The sequence below is a fragment of the Protopterus annectens genome, chromosome 2.part2 (assembly GCF_019279795.1).
Source record: "Protopterus annectens isolate FY-2018-M chromosome 2.part2, PAN1.0, whole genome shotgun sequence".
NCBI classification, from domain to species: Eukaryota; Metazoa; Chordata; order Ceratodontiformes; family Protopteridae; genus Protopterus; species Protopterus annectens.
This window is the reverse complement of record NC_056730.1, coordinates 841,854,672-841,872,477: the sequence shown is the minus strand read 5'-3', so window position 1 is coordinate 841,872,477 and position 17,806 is coordinate 841,854,672. Positions and strand designations below refer to the sequence as shown.

Genomic DNA, 17,806 nt, shown 5'->3' with positions numbered 1-17,806 from the left:
TAACCTACTGCTTTAAAATATATCACATGACATTTCTTCCAGAATAGAGTTATAAGATTATTTATGTTTGTCAATCAGATGAATTAAATGAGTTATAGTAAAGTATATGTTTGGAACACAAATTTTTAACACAGATTATTATGCTGCTGTTAAGTAGATTTTCAAAAACATTTAAATAAATGTTTCATTTTTTATGCCTTCTAAAATAAGACATTTACTTACTATAAGAAACTACTTCATTTAAACTCATTATAACTGACATATTTTATGAACAGAGTATTTTTCCTGAATCTGTGGTGTGTCAGTGTGATAACCTTGTCAATGTTTATACTAACTGCTTTCAGTTTCTCTGTGAGAATTCTGTGATTTGAAGATTCTGAGGTAACTCAAGGACATTGTGCATAAGACAGCCCACATCCCAGATTGTCTCTCTTAACATTTTGGCGGGAAACTTATTAAAAACTAGTGACAAACATTCATTTAGCAGTGTAAATGCATCTAAACATGACAGAACCTCCACAATGTATTCCACAGATCATCACAGCCTCTATGCAAGTGAAATTAAACTCAAAATTACCAACAAGCAATAAAACTCAGCATTCTTCTCCCAACTCAATTTTCATACAAATCCTATTATTCACTGTGCCCACACAGTCTAAAGCATTCTATATATTAATAAAGAAAAGAAAAGAGTAGAAAATAAAAGGGAGTGAGGCAGAAATAAAAAATGTAAGAGAAAGCTGTAAGAAGTATATACAATGGAATGTTACTTACTGTTTATATTAATAGAGTTAAAAATAAAACATATTATTTACTCTTATTTAGTTCTGATTATTATTAGTTAAAGCATGACAGATTATTTACAAACAAGCATAAGCAGTATAATCAAGAAAGTATAATTAGAAATAGCATTTGAAGAACTTATAAACTTTTACAAGAAATAAATATGTTATTATTCTATTAATGATATTTTCATTACTGTTCTCTCCTGCCCTCCCCACCCTTTACCCACTATATAATCTAAATAGAATGTCATTGTTTAAACAAAGAAAATAATAAAGAAGAAGGAAAAAAAAAGGAAAAGATAAAAAATGTATCAAATTACTAACCTTACTTTTTCAGAAAGAAAACAAATCGAGTCACAGCCTGCCATTAAATCCTCAGGCATTTTGACTGGTTATGAAACAAAACATTTCTTTGCACATAGAGAATAACTTTGATTAAATCTTTTCCAAAATATTTGTGGCTTTCTGGAAATGCAGGAACTATATTCAAAAGATTAATAATGAACTAAAATGATGAGAGAGAAAAAAAAACATATAACAAATCATTTGTTTTTTAGTCTCTTCCTCTTCTCTGAAGTCTTCCAGGAAGCTTCAGTTGCCAATCTCTTTAATGAAGAACTAGCCCATTCCATTTCTTCTATTTTATCCAAAATCCTTTTTCTTTGACAAACAGTAAAGCAGAGTCTAAATCATCGAAGACCTTAGGACCATCAGGAAGGAAGATTTTAAGCTTGGCAGGAAACAGAAGGTATGTTTTAAACTGTGCTTTTTTAAGCTCCCTTATTAGTGGCAGAAAAACTTTTCTTTTAGCAATTACCATGGAAGAATAGTCATTGTCAAACGCACAGTTGTCTCATTAAACTTAACAGGAGCTTTAGCCCAAGCAGATTTAAGAACCATCTCTTTATCAAAGATGATAGAAATCTAACTATAACTGATCTAGGATAGTTTTTGTTAGAGTTAGTATTAGCTATAGATCTATGTGCTCTTCGATACCAAAAGAGAATGCTTCTGGTAAATCTAAAGTTTTAGGGAGCCATGTTGTTAAAAAGAAGTAATATTGTTACCTTCAATATTTTCTGGCAGTCCAAAAATCCTAATGTTATTGCGCCTAGATCTATTTTCCAGGTCATCCAGCTTTGTTTGTAAATGTGTATTTTGTTTCAGCAGAAACTCAATGTTGATTTCCTGTTCTTGTATTTTATTTTCCATGTCATTCACAGCTTCTTCTATGCCTGTCATCTGGATCTTTTGTTGTTGCAGGTCCATATGTAACAAGTCTATTTGTTTTGTAGTTTTTCTATGAAAGTGTCTATTTTAGTATCCATTTTATCCATCTTAGCAGTAAGTTGCTGGACTATAATTATCAGAGACTGAAGTTCTTTCTTGATGCTGGAGTCTTGAGAATTTGTCTTACTGGAACTCATTTCAGACTGATAAACTGACAGGAAAATTTCCAAAGTAATTTCTGACAGGAATATTATTAAGATTTCCTTTCTTTTTTAGATATAGTTCAAGAACTATATAAAACAAACATATTTAGAAAGAAAATTACTTCAAGAATTAATTTTTTAAGTAATTAATTCCTGTCAATGTAATGAAATTGGTGGAGCTGAAGAAATCTGCTGCTATCCTGTGTTCATCCTTGGCCACGCCTCTGGTGTGCAGACTTCTAAAGACACCATCATTGGCCAAGCTACTATTGGCTTCAGCCCACAGGGATTTGGAACTGACCAGAACCTGCCCTTCAACATTGATTCCTCCGCTGAGCTGACCTGGGACCTCATAGCCAGAATGTCTGGAACCTATTGTAGTGGAAAAGTTGGCGCAAATACCCATTCCAGATTCCTTGGGCCTGACATCTGGTCTGAAATCCTCGGTTCAATCCTCGGAGTCTAGGAGGAGATGCTCTCTGGTTGGGTCCAGACAGAGGAGTCAGATCAGACATTTGTCAAATCCGAACTTATCTCTTGAAGCTTCGGCTTTGTAGCCAACCCCGTTGGTTCCAGGGATCTCTTCTGGCTCTTCACAGCTGGAGGTACTGTCAGATCAGGGGAGGGGCACATTTGAGCTGATGAAGAGAGTGCTGTCTCATCAGACAGCGCCACTCAAAGGTCCTGACCTTCTTCCCCCTAAGGCACTGGCGTATGTCTCTGCACCACACCATCCAGGCCTCAGGGTACCCCATCGGGTAAACCCCTCTCTTCCAAAACCTCTCCAGAATACCCTTCTGAGGAGGTCCCAAATAAGAGACTCTACAAAAGGAAGCATTTAGACTCCCCAGAGGAGTCAGTAACCTCTGATACAGACCTCAATGAGTTGGAAGGGTCCACACGGTCACTCTATGAGGATGTCTCCTTTGCAGACATCCTAGAAATCCTTACGCAGAGAGGCAGCTGGAAGTCCGTTAACCCTTATGATGAGGAGTCTGTTTATCTGAAGGCCTTTGGGTCTCAAGGTTCAGCCATTTGCGTGTCTCCACTTTTTGATGAGCTTATGGAACTAGTTAGTCAAAAGGAGTGGGAGTCTCCAGAAGCAGTGGAACTTGTCTCTCAGAGACCAAATAAGTTCATCAGAGTCCCATCTGATAAAGATTTCCTTACTAAGGGTGTTCCTGTAGATGCTATGATGGTGGCAGCAGCCACCAAAATGGAACTTTCTGAAATACCCTTGTCTGTCCACCTGCTTAACAAGGAGTCTTGCACAATGGACAGATATGAGAAGTATATGTTTTCTTCAGTAACTTTTGCACTCAGATCACTGAATTATCTGATGCACTTTACTAGGCTACAATATGATCTCCTGAAGGAGCTGCACTGGAATCAGATAAAGTTTCGTCTCAACTCTCCACCTTAAATTCTGTGATCAACTCCTTCATGAGGCTCATTTCTTATGCTGCAGATGGAGTGAGCAAAGCAGTGGGTTCAGGAATTTCCATGAGGAGACATTCCTGGATGCACTTGTGTGACTTTGTGGAACCTTTTAAATCTTCCTTTATTAATGTCCCTTCAATGGCTCATCCTTGTTCAGGCCAAAAGCTAAGGACAGACTAACCAGGTGTGAGCAAGAAGGGAAAACTCTCTGTGTCATAGGAGTATGTTTTTCTATACCTTCTAGACCTTATCCAAAAAGACAAAAGGGAGGAAAGATGTGGTTCTGAAAATCCCAGAGAGTTTTTCAGGACACATGTGGTGACTCTTCCTCCAGAGTCAGAAGGGGAAGTACTAATGGAAGACACCATCCCAAGTGGGGTATTGTGTCAAATGCCTTGGCCAGGTCAAGGTAGGCAATGTGAATGATTTTGCCCTCATCCATTGCTTTGGTGACCTTCTCAATGAAGTCCACCAGGTTGAGTAGGCATGATCTGCCCTTGACAAAACCAAACTGGGTTGGGTCCAGTGTTTGGAGGCTAATTATACCTTTATTGATCATCGTCATGATAATTATTTCCATGGCTTTACATATAAGACTAGTGAGATTTATGGTTCTGTAGTTTCCAGGGTCTGTAGATGGCCCACCTTTGTGCAGAGGGATGACTGTTGCCTTTCTCCATTCATGAGGCACAAAGCCTGTTTGAAAGCTACAGTTAAATAGTAATTCCAGAGACCCTGATAGGTCATGTTTCATTCTTCCATTACCTGAATCTATGTTTAGGGTCTATATGGTGTTTAAATATTTAAATTTTTCTTTCAATGTACATCTTCCTAATACCACAATGATTGCTATACTACGATTATTACTACTGTTAATATTTGAATAATTTTCAGGTAACAATTATCTCTAAAATATTATATTATGTTTTTTTTCCGTAACAATTATTCAAAATATTATATAAACTTTGCTCTTAGAAAAAAAAATCATAAGATACACAGAATAGTATTCAGGACTTTTTCATATAGTGTCCGTTTCAAACAATAAATGACACAGTAATTTCTAAATAAAAATATATATATCTATAAACACTGCAAGTGCATACCTGCACCATTCGTCCTGCCTTTAAAAATGTCATCATATGCCTTCCATTGCTGAGTAACCTGATAGGCATGTACAAAAACCACAAAGACCCCGACAAGGCACATCATGGGAACTAGAGCAGCAGTGAAAAGTGCAGCGTATACATTTGGAATAAAACACCTGGAATCAAAACAACAAAAGCAATTATTATTCTCAGGGCAAGAAATTCATGATTAGCTAATGTTACAGCAGCTATGGAAACAAATATGACTTTCTTTCATACAATAAACTATACTTCTCAAACATATACTGGCAGACCAGTACAATCAGCAAAGATCTCATGTTTCCTACCAAATAATTATAACACTTTATCATAAGCCATGATAAGTGCTTTTCTTTATTCACTTCTCCTAATGTAAGATAGAACGATGATGAATTTAACAGTGCAATTTAATAAAACTATAGTTCTTTGAGGAGAAAGGATGGGGTATTTTTGTTTGGCATGTTTGACATGTGTAATGTTATTCTGGAAACCATCTTCATTCTTCTTCTTCTTCTTCTTTCGTCTTTTCCCAGTTTGGGGTCGCCACAGCAGATCACCTGTCTGCTCATGATTGGCAGTGAATTTTTACAGTGTTGAGTTGCCAGCCCGGCACCCAACCTTCCACGGATGACACAAACATGCACACACTCACACCTAGGGCCAGTTTAGAGTATCCAATCCACCTACAGCATGTCTTTGGGATGTGGGAGGAAACCGGAGCACCCGGAGGAAACCCACGCGATGATACAACTCATTTCTGAGAGTGGACAGGCTGAAATCAGTTGGAAAAATGTGTGGTAAAATGGCATTAGTGCTTCACTCAAGTAGCCTATAAAGGCAAAAAAAGAAATGTCATCACCAAAGTGAAAAATATTGACAACTTCTGGTGTGAAGCCAGTACACTTATGAGAGCAAGCTTATCAGTGCTAAGAAATTCCATTTGCAGTTCTATGTCAGAGACTAAAACATGGAGAAAACACCATTATCATCGAAACAAAACAGGGAATGGCTAGAATCTAATGAAAGTAGAAATTATGTAAGGTAAAACAATAGAAGCTCACATATGTTGGACAAAACAAAATGGCATTATATATCCATTGCATTTGAAGGTGGTGAAGCATGTACGTGGGAAATTACCTAAATTAAAATTTAATTTTCTGCCTGCATTCCTTGTATCCATAACAGTGCAACATCATCTTCAAAGTATAGCATAGTGGCAGACTGTCTACAGAAGTGAGTCTAAAATCCTTGTGAATAGAAAAATAGTGACAATGTTAACTAACATTTCATTGATTTCCTGACTCTTTCTCTCTTTCTAATATTTTATTCCGCTTACTGCTTTTGTTCTATAAACTGCATTTTGCATATTTCCCTTCCTTCTTTCCTTCCGTCCTGTTTTAGTTTAATAGTATGGCAGAATATCAGGAATGCATTTAAAATTAAAAACAATTCAGCCTATCATTTTTTTCTACAGCAGTTAATATATAAGCCACATGACAGGCTGTATACAAAATGGTACCATTTATGCATTAGTACAGATAAGAAATAAATCATGAAAGTTTGTGAGTTATCTTGAGTTCAGTCATGCTTAGAGCTCAAGATGATCATGATAACGGAAAGTAAGTGACCTGTGTTTCCTCATTTCTACCCACAGGCAAATGTCAGCATGAACGATCCATGGCCTTGTGTAGTTTGTTCAGTTAGTATGCCAATAAACCCTGCTGAAGGGCAGCTTTGTTTGTTTTCATGCTTTATCTTCTTTTGCTATTGCTCAAATGCAAAAGTAGTCCAAACCAGTCAGAGCATAGTACTTGTTCCTATGTGCATGGACATGCTGTCTCTGTTCTGTATCTTTCTGAACTGGCTTTCTTCCCTCTGTCTGTGTCAACTGAAAGTAAAACTGGGACATATCAAAATTAGGTATTTTAGTTATGTCATCAGAGAGCACATTCTTATGCTGTTATAAGTGTTTGCCATTCGATCTGTTAGTCAATGTCAGAAAAAATAGTGTGATACATCCCTTCCACATAGCACTTTGAAATGCTCAGCAAGTTCCTCGTTACAGAATAGCAGGTTCTTTTTCTATTCCTAAAGTTGATTTTGGCCATGCAAATATGTAATACTCTTCAAATAAGGTATATTGGTTTAGTTTTACTTTATCTTGAAAGAAAATAGCAAGATGTTTCTAAGTCACATAAAATGAAAGAAAATGCAGCAAGAAGTTATTTGTCTAGGTATAGTTTAATATGCTGAGACAGTTAAGAAAATCTATGCCTAAACTTTACTGACCCAGTAAGAGCAAAGTCCAGTGTAAACCAAATGCTGCACCAACAATTTGTATAAATACTGTTGACTGCCACGATAGAAGAAATTATGTCAATTTAGTACACCAACTCAACTTATAAACACAAACAGAATTATCCTGATGATTGCTAACTTGACTCCATACTTAGGAACACTGATTTTACACACACTAGCCTGGACAAAAGTAGGGTGACAGTGAGCTATTTTTCAACAGTCAAGATAGCTGATATTTCAAGGGCATTGATTACCCTTAAAGAAGGCAAATATAATTATTACATGGTGGTGCTCCCTGTTGGGGTAAACAACAGGGCAAGCAAACATAGAAAGATATGCAGAGACACATAACAGAGCTCTCTGGGAATGTCACATATGGGGCAAATCCCCTGAAATTGTTTGAAATCCTTTCTACACCAAGAATGATACCAAATAATATAGAAAAGATAATTGGCTTTAACAACTGGTTAAGTAGCTGGTATCATTTAAGAGGATCCAATATGTGCCAACATGGAATGAGATAGCTGACAGCTGTGCTTGCTTCACCAAAGACAGATTGCATCTCACATTCCAAGGCTTCTGCATTACAGCAAAAGTCTTTGCTGCCCCCTTTGTGCCCTTTTCAGACATGATCCAGCAAATGCACCTTCCAGCCTAACTACCAAAACAAGCTAACTAGGAGACAACATTGAGATGGCTTTATTTATTGCTAGAAGTCTAAACAACAAACTGCCAGACCCTAGGCCCATTTGGAGCACATCATTGTATGTGCTGCTACAGAAACCTGCTTTAAGTGTCCAGAGAGCATTATCTCATTGCCTGGGCTTTGTGCTTACCATTCATCTAGACCTGATGGAAATGGTAGTGTTCGTTACAGACTGCATCACCTCAAGACAAACACCCGGAGACTCACAGGTGGAAGTTATAAAAATTTAAATCACACTAAATAGGATCAATAATTAAATCATTGTGTGCTTCAGAATCCTATGTCCCCTCAAAGCAATATAACATTCCTAAATGTTCTTGATGACTTCCCTATAATCAGGCACTTACCTACTCTAGAAGGTTATAACTATCAAATGATAAACTGGGGTACATATACCACCAATATAGAACATGCACAGAATATCTTAGACTATACAAACAAAATCCCCCTAGATCAGATTGTTGAAGAGCCCACTAGAAGACATAATATTCCTGACCTTGTCCTCACCAACCTACACTCTGCACATTCTATCTCACTGTATCCTCGTCACTGGTTAAGTTTGATCACAGACAAATAAATTTTCCATCAAAATATCCAAACTTACAGATGCAAACATCAGAGCATTCAAAGACTTCATATGCACAAATCTGCAAAAATTTTATGGTGAAATTTCCAAATTTGGGTATAGTGATATTACCCAAAATTTTGATGCCACAAAAAGTTATCCAACAAATTCTACTTGTACCTGGACAGATGTATTAACACAACAATCCCAACTAAATCCACACAAAAGGAAACTTTTAAAAAACAAACCAGCATGGTGGTTCTCAAGCAGCAAACTATATAATAAAAGAAAGAAACTTCATAATGTATACACTTTGCACTGCATAACATTATATGGTTTCTTACCTGCTGAATAGAGGGCATGACATATTTAGTACAATGTTTTTCACAGTGTTTTATGTAGGTAAAACTAACAGAATGTTCAAGTATAGAATATCTGAACATTTAAGTAAAATCACCTCAAGAAAATAACTAATATTTATATAAACATACCATGCTATACAATAATGTATATTTTATGTTTCTTGGCATTGATAAAATACAACATAATGGTAAAGGCTGGAAAATGAGTTATTTAATATGGAGCAACAGTGCATCAGTGGATTGTGAGGTTGGGCAGTCTTTCTAAACCAGTTCTGAATTGTATCAAGTCTTTGATAATATATGTTTTTGACCACTAGTGGTCATGCAAGCAATAATGCCCTCCAATGTGTATTTTATTGTATAAATAATGCCTACCCATGGCCTTTAAACCCCTGGAAGGGTGTTATTTACATAATACACTATATATGTATGTGTGTGTATATATGTGTATAAATAATTTTGATGTAAAACAGTTCCTCCACCTACCATTTCAAACCTGCTGTAGAAAAGGCTGGCAAATCACTGGGGGTTGAAGTAATTAAATAATGAATTACATTTGAGTTTCAGGCTTTATCATGCCTCTCAACTAATCAGGGACAAACTTTAACAGAATCAGGCACAAATCCAGACCTAATCAGGTACACGTATAAAATATTATTACAATTAATCTGAGACATCAACAGAATAAGAGAGTGTAAATTAATATACATTTTCTGAAGTAAAGTCTGTAACTCTATTGTCATTGTTAATTAAGTGTAATTCACCACCTTTTCTCCAAAAGTTCCCAGTTTTAAGAGGCAGTAAAGGAGGCAGAGTTAAAATATGAGTCAAAATCAGGGGTGTCCCTGAAAATCAGGGTCAAGTGAGAGGTTATGAACTTCATATCCATTAGAGAATGCATGTTGACATAAGGACAATATTTAAAGTCTATCCCTATTTTTAAACCATTGTTCCCCCATTATTTTAGGCTTCATCCAGATTTCTTGAGCTAAGAGGCTGAGAGGTATCCATACCTTTTAAGAGTTGCATCCACTATGTTCGAGCTCTCTTTCTGTCTCACTCACTCACTCACTCACTCACTCACTCACTCACTCACTCACTCACTCACTCACTCACTCACTCACTCACTCACTCACTCACTCACTCATTCACTTCTACTTTTATGAACACAAGCACCTATACATTCATGCACACAGACAGAAACATAAACGCACTGATACTCATACACATGCACTTTTCTAGTTTTTTAAAATCCATATTTCCATATTTTTTAATCATCCATTTGTTTTAATTTTACACTAAACAGCAAAAGCACTGCTTACTTCACCAGTGCAAAATAATGGCTTGATCACTCTCACTTTCATGCACACACACACACACACACACACACACACACACACACACACACACACACACACACACACACACACACACATACACAGATGCACACACACATACACACTTTTGTATTTTTTTTTTTTAATTTTCAATCGCTAAACAGCAATAGAGCTGCTTATTGAGCAGAAAAAATGGTGGACATTATCTCTGTTACATTCCGACCTCGTCAGTAGCTTAATATGCTGGCATGAAGTGGCAGCCTCACTCATCAACAGGCATTACCTGTACATTAACACCCTGCTGGAGAACGCTCGTTATCCAGAGTGGCAATGTACAGGTCATCCATTCTCTAGTATAACATAACATTCAGTACTAAATGACTTTTTTAATGCTTTTTTTTTGTTTTAATTTTTGGTTATAAATTCATGTTTGCACTTTCCAGTTACATACTTTTTGCATTAAGAATGTTTGCAGCTATAAATTATATTCAAAAATATTTGTTTAGGAAATTATTTAATATGGTTCTTAGGTGATTAGGGGCTATGAAGTGACTTATTTATTTATCACAACAAATTATTCAGTATTGAACTTTTCTCTTTACCACATTTTATGGTTATTAAGCTGAGAATACATTATACATAAGTATTACATTTATTTTTGAGGTAATTTATTTATCTTAACATTGTTTTGGTGATGTCCTTGATTTATGGATATATGAAACAGCTACCTTATAAATATAGGGTATTCAAAATTATATTCAGATGTAACTGAAGAAGATGTGGGCATCATCAAAACCAGTTTAATGGCCCTGTTCCTGTATTATGAAGTGGAACAATAAAGGATTTTCATAATTTTACTTCCAGTTTGTTTTTGCTTGAATGTTATGAGCTGTTTGTTGTTTTTGTAGACGTTTTCTGGTTTGTTTTCTCAGACTATGTAACCTTTCAGATGTGTGGATTATCCATAAATTCAGCTCTGGTTTGACTGGCCTGTCCCTACTTGAAAAGGAAGGGAAGGCCTAACAGTGAGTACTATCAAGGCAAAAATGGACACTTGACTCAGTTGCCTTTAAATTCCTATGATCCTATCATTTTATATATTATGGAAAAAAAAACAGGTATGATATGGGTAAAGGTCAACTACAAAATGTTGCCAGACAAACAGCAGATAGAAAAGAATGGCTCCATTAATTGCGATCAGTTGTAAAACCTTTTACATGTTTTATGCTGCCATAAAACCTTATTCTTTAATGGAAACCATCTCACAGAGAGGAGCTTCAACCCTCCATCTATTATGAAGGATTATGATTGTGTCTTCAGTAGCAATCATTTGTTATGTAATTCCAAAATGGATCTCAAGAAATTCTCTTCTTGAGCTTTTTTCTTGAGATGAGTTTTTTGACGTTCATTTCCCAAATAGATAACAGTGTGTCTATGACTAGTGACCGGAATCATAATCATCTCTTTCTATTCATTTAGGTATCGATGGTTCAACTCTTCATCAGTAATTGTACTGCTCCTTGATGTTTTTTCTGCCATGTTCCAGGTAATTGGTATTAATTGCATAAACCATAGACCATGATAAATGCATATTGCAAATCTGATTCATAATTCAGAGCATAAGTTATTTAAAGCAAGATAAAGTTGTCAAAATGATGCAATGCCCTAAGAGATAATAATGAGGCTGAAGAATGTGCAATTTGACTTGAAAACAGTTTTCATTTTAATGTTAATGTAATAAGTGATTTATGAACTCTGAGTAAAATGTTTATATCCAAGCCTTACAATGAGAATGTTGACTTACTTACCACAGACCTCATCAATGACCCATTCAGGAAAACCTGATAGTCGACTGTTTTCTCTCACTGACTGTATGTAAATGTTGAGTATACATAATTATTAATGGGGTAGCTAGGTTACATGAATGTGTACATGTTTCATTGCTTTACAGGGACAGGTTTCTCTCCTATATGGTGTGCATGCATTATTATTACTATTATTTTGTATACTTTGTTAATGGTATACAGCAGATAATCTGAGTTCTGTCAGAACTGCCTGGTCAATTATCAGTTTTTAAATGTGTGGACAGCAGCTTGTATGGTAAGTGATTCTAAGGTAGGTATGAATATGAGTGGTTGACAACCTGTTGTTGCTATAGTTTGTGGTTTTAATGAGTGGCCTTAGTCTTGCCATATGCATGATGGCACTGCTTGGTATAGTGGCTGGTTGACTGCTTGTCTGATATAGGGATTAGAGTGTTTGGTATATGTGGAAATGAGTGTGTGTGTATGTATGTGCAGGTATTGTATGTGTGTGTGTGTGTGTGTGTGTGTGTGTGTGTGTGTGTGTGTGTGTGTGTGTGTGTGTGTGTGTGTGTGTGTGTGTAGGTGTGTGGAATGGGAATTTTGCAAGACAGGCATTTGTGTGACACTGTGTTCTAAGCAGCACTTAACAATGTAAGTAGGATCTCAGTTTCTTGGAAGGGATCAGGATAAGCTCCCACACCATAAGTGTGGTTTAGATAATGTAGATACTTTCATTTGCTTAACTGTTTCTATTACTATGGGTGAGTGTGTTTGTGCACATCTGGTAGCTTGACAGGCTATAATGTAACTTAATGTGCATAGTCAATAAGCTAATTTTGTCAATGAATTTTTTTCAATAAGTATGTCATCATCTACTCACCTATCATGATTTTAGACATAATTCGTACTAAGAGGCAAACATATAAAGCAATTCATCGAGATTGACTTTCAAATAGAATGAGCATAAATGTGACGTGAAAAACAACTGAAAGTTATGTGCAATAATTTTGTGCACTGCATATCAATAGTTACAATACATTACAGCTGAATCTAACATGCTGTACAGCTGAAAAATACTTATACTATATATTGTAATGATAAATGAGCCTTGTTTGTCAGCCATAGGTTCACAGCTGAATAGGTTGATTGTCAGTTTTATGGCCTACAGTAACTGCAATAACCACATGTTGATATTTTAAAGAGAACACAGAAGTTGTTGAGTAATATTCTTGTGACTTCTTTGTATAACTGATATTCACTTGCAGTGCTACATCTTATTGTTTGATGTTAGGTCCCATAATGATGTGTACCACATACAGACTGAATCAAGACTAGGCAGAGGTCATTTCATAAGTAGCCTATAATATGCCATATGAGAATTTAGACCCAAAGAGGGCATATCTGAAGTTCTTCTAATGACAGTAGGCATAAGGGTTCATATAGAATGTTGAGAGATGGAGAATGCTGTCTCATGGGAATTCACTGAATAGCTAGGCTGATGTAGTTATATTATATCATAGGAATATAAGAAAAGTGAATACAAGGTGTACAGGGGAAAGTTTATGGTGTCACAAGTATGCTGTAGCTGTAAAAGAGAACTGAGTAAACTACAGATATAAAATCATTGTGGATGATATAGGAATTGAGAGATATTCATGTGAGAAAATTATATTCTGACCTGTTTGATGAGACAAGAGATCTAAACTAGTGCACAGACTGCATGATTACATTCCAATATTTGGAAAGAGACAAATTAGTTAAGCACTTCTATTGCACAAGACCCAATCTTAACAAATATTAAGCATGGCCTGATTAACTTCTGAAGGTCAGATTTTGTGCTAGGCACTCATATCTGTCAGTACTGACCAGCAAATGACACCGACAGAATAAAAACAGATTTGTTTATGCCTGTTGTCCATACTGGCAATGTGTTCCTTCCTCTTATAAACTTAGAAAGTAGCTAGAATAACAGGATGTGTGTTTGTCTGCATTTTCTGAAGGGTACAAAGTCTAAAACTCAGATGTATATAATTCTTTATAAATTCAATCCTCAATAATTTCTCCAAAAAAAAAAAAACTGATTTTATGAGAACGTGACCAAACACATTAAGCAAAAATCTGAATAACGGCAAGGTGGGTGTAAACATACTAGAATATGATACACTGTCTTCCTGACAATGTTTGCTAAGCGCTTTATGGCTTTGAAAGCTGGTAAAACACTTTAAACTTTTTTTTTTTCTTTTTTCCTGAAACTATTAGTACATTGAACAAATAAAGCTCTATGCACTACATAGAATTATGATAGGGTCACCGATCATAAACTTTAAATTATATGTTTTTGACATGGATGTCCAGCTTCACCTCTAGAGCTTCACTCTCAGGTTAAATTTCTTTGTATCCATGTCTTGAACACATAATAAACAGGTTATGATGGGCGACCCAATCATAACCCTCTGTGATTAGAATGGCTTGAAGGAAAGCAGTATTTGTAAGGGATCAGCAATATACAATAAGACAACATACATCTTAGGGAATTAGTCGCAATAGTGGACCTTGTGTTAAAAACAGGCAGCTGAGTAGCTTATTATGCTATGTTAAGCTAAGACATATTTTTAAAGAAAATCAAGTATTTGTTTATAAGACGCAAGAGCACAGACTCAAGAAAGAGTCCAGGATATTTAATACACAGGAAACACAAAAGGTGAAAAGATCAGTCACAGCTGCTAAAGAAATGTTCAGCAGAGATGGGTAATATAATAGCCATGACTTATGCTTTAGATTTGTTTATCCATTATTTTTGCTACAGTTCCACAGGTGGCCACATGCAAAATGCTTTAAAACAGAAGCTTGAATGACTGCAGTGTTGGGGTCTGCCCAAAAACAATTAAATAATTTGTGTACAAGGTTGGGTATGGAATCTTAATATCAGGTTTAATAATTAAAAAAAAGTGTCAATTCATGAGGCATCTTAGACTAGTGAAAGTCATCACTGGAAAAGATACCTTGAAAGCCAATAACAGTTATATTATTATTGATTAAACAGTTTTTAAGCCACTTGATTTGTCTGTCACTAAAAGCAATTTCTTACAGCTATATGCAGAAATGTTTATAATCAATATAATTAAATGCACATTTAACATCAGTAAAGAACCTCATGTAGAAATTCTTTCAGCCACATTCTATCAATAGGCTGAGCTATTGTAAGCAGGCCAGTATTTATAATCTGAACAAAGTCATGACTGTGTTGCATTTGCAGTAATAACCTGTGCTCCTTCACATTGTCAGCTAATTGTGTATGACTAATTACCTAGCAACTTTAGCAGTGTTTGTAGGTGTGATGCAAGTCTTAAGCATGAATGATTTTTAGAATGGGGAGTATTACACATTCAGCATGTGACTGTATATTTCTGTGGAAAGGCAATAACACATGAGTTTAATGACACTTGAAAGTCTGGCTAATGGTTGAGCTTTCCTTATAAGTAAAAATGAAATGTATATATGATGGCACTAGCTCTTTTTGGGGATGTTTAACAAGAATTTATTTCTTAGGGCGGTCACGGTGGTGCAGCGGTTAGCATTGTCGCTTCTCAGCAAGAGGTTCTCTGGTTCGACCCTTGGCTGGGGTGCCTTCTGTGCAGAGTCTGCATATCCTCCATGTGGTCGTGTGGGTTTTCTCCTGGTGCTCCGGTTTCCTCCCAAAGACATGCTGTAGACACTCTAAATTGGCCCTAGGTGTGAGTGAGTTTGCCTTCCATGGAAGGTTGGGCGCCAGGCTGGCAACTCAACACTGTAAAACTCTACTGCCAATCATGAGCAGACAGGTGATCTGCTGTGGCGACCCCTAACTGGGAAAAGCCAAAAGAAGAAGACTGAATGTGATCTGACATACCAGAACTTAGATTGGCTGGACTGAATGGTCATTACAAGTAGTAGTGTCACTGTATGAATTTGAGTAAAGGAGTATGGGATGTGGGCATGCATCTGCTAAGTATGAAATGCTGATACAGACCATTAGCTAATTTAACAGGAGCAATACTAGAAATGTTGGAATCTGGAAATGAAACAGGAATCAGGAAAGAGAAATGGTAAAATAATTTCTTTATATCATTAAAAAAAACATATCATGACCTAATGTCCTTCATTGTAGAACGAGAATGTGCTGTAACTTGGTTAACATCACTTCACCTTTGCATGGTCATCTTATATCTTTGATAGTATGCAACAGAAAAGAGTATCTGGTTTACTTCCTTCCTTCTTTTATTTATTTATTCATCTATTTATTTTATTTATTTTTATGCAGTCTACAATCATTCATTTCATCTTAATGGAAGGGAAATGCCACAAGCAGATGGCCTCATGTAAATATGTTTAATTAACTGGACAATCTTCCTGAAGTAACTGAAAAGAAAAAGATTTCGGCACTGAGTAGATGTTGCTAAAAAGTCAGTACTTGCGAATAATATTGAGCAATTTATTATACGGACTACTTAAAGCAGAAAGTTAGAAAATGAAAATGAATTTTCTGTAATATAATGAAATTCAAAAACATCAGTTCATCTTTTGAGAGACTGTGTTTCAATTTGGTCAGTGATTGCTGGCTACTGATAATGTTTTATAAAATAAAGAAAGAGACAAGTTGAATGAAGTCAAATTCAGCAAAGCATTGCTGAATCTGTGCACTAGTATTGCTTTGCCAGGTGCAGGGGTAGCATTGTTGCCTCACAGCAAGAGGTTCTCCTGTTCGATACTCGGCTGGTGTGCGGGGAGTGCCTTCTGTGTGGAGTCTGCATGTCCACCCTGCGGTTGGGTGAGCATTCAAAAGACATGTGTAAATGGGCGTGCCTTTGTTGAAGGTTGTACGTCGAGCTGGCACCTCGGTGTTCGTGAAAATATACTGCCAATCATTAGTGGACCGGAGTTCCGCTGTGGTGACCCCTAACCGGGAAAAGCCGAAAGACAACAACAAATATATATATATATATATATATATATATATATATATATATATGGGAATACTACTAAATCTCAAATTTCAAAAGCTCGAGACCATGTAGCCGAAACCCCACATTACCGAAAGACCAGAAGCGCAAAATTCAAAATCCCGATATTAAGGGATTTTGAGTTAGCGCTTCTGGTGTTGCAGTTCAGGTAAGTATGTGTGTGTAAGTGTGTTTGTGAGGGGCTTTAGTGTGTGTGTGTGTGTGTGTGTGTGTGTGTGTGTGTGTGTGTGTGTGTGTGTGTGTGTGTGTGTGTGTGTGTGTGTGTGTTGTGACTGTGGTGTGTGTGTGTGGGGCTGTATGTGTGGGTGTGAGATTGTCTTGTGTGTATGTTTGTGGAATTTCGAAGTTAGAATATTAAAGTAGGGGGGTGTGAGGGGCACAGCACTATACATTATCTTTAGTGTAGGGTGGTTTGTTTGGTTATGGGGGAGGATGTGTATATGTTTGTGTGTGTGCTGTATGTATGTAGTACTTTCACGATTTTGAATTTCGTGCTTTTAACATTTCAGTAATGTGTGGTTTAGGGATTATAGTCTCGGTATTTTGGGCTTCAGGATTGTGTACTTTCGGGATTCAGTAGTGAATCCATATATATATATATATATATATATATATGTATATATATATATATATATATATATATATATATATATATATATATATATATATATATATATATATATATATATATATATATATATATATATATATATATATTATATAGATTTTTATATATATATCTATAGTTCCAAAAACAGAAATTCCAGCACTCAAAGTAGTAGATCCAATATTGGATAAAGTAATAAGACCCAAAAAGCACTTTAGAGGTACAAAAGTACTTTTAATATTAGATGGAACAAACATTCAGGTAGCTCCATCATGCAGCCATTCGGCTCAACTGAAGAAAACACACAGATCGGTGACCGATTACGCCCCCTGGTGTCATCACTG

At 36.2% G+C, this 17,806-nt stretch overlaps 1 protein-coding gene across 1 annotated transcript in view; it reads right to left on the bottom strand.

Moving 5' to 3' along the window:
• ADGRV1 (adhesion G protein-coupled receptor V1) overlaps nt 1-17,806 on the bottom strand; it is a 3,979,741-nt gene that overhangs the window by 346,602 nt on the left and 3,615,333 nt on the right. Inside the window, exon 86 of the mRNA XM_044064182.1 lies at nt 4,762-4,919. Within this exon, the coding sequence (XP_043920117.1) occupies nt 4,762-4,919 (158 nt within the window). The remainder of the gene's footprint in view (nt 1-4,761; nt 4,920-17,806) is intronic.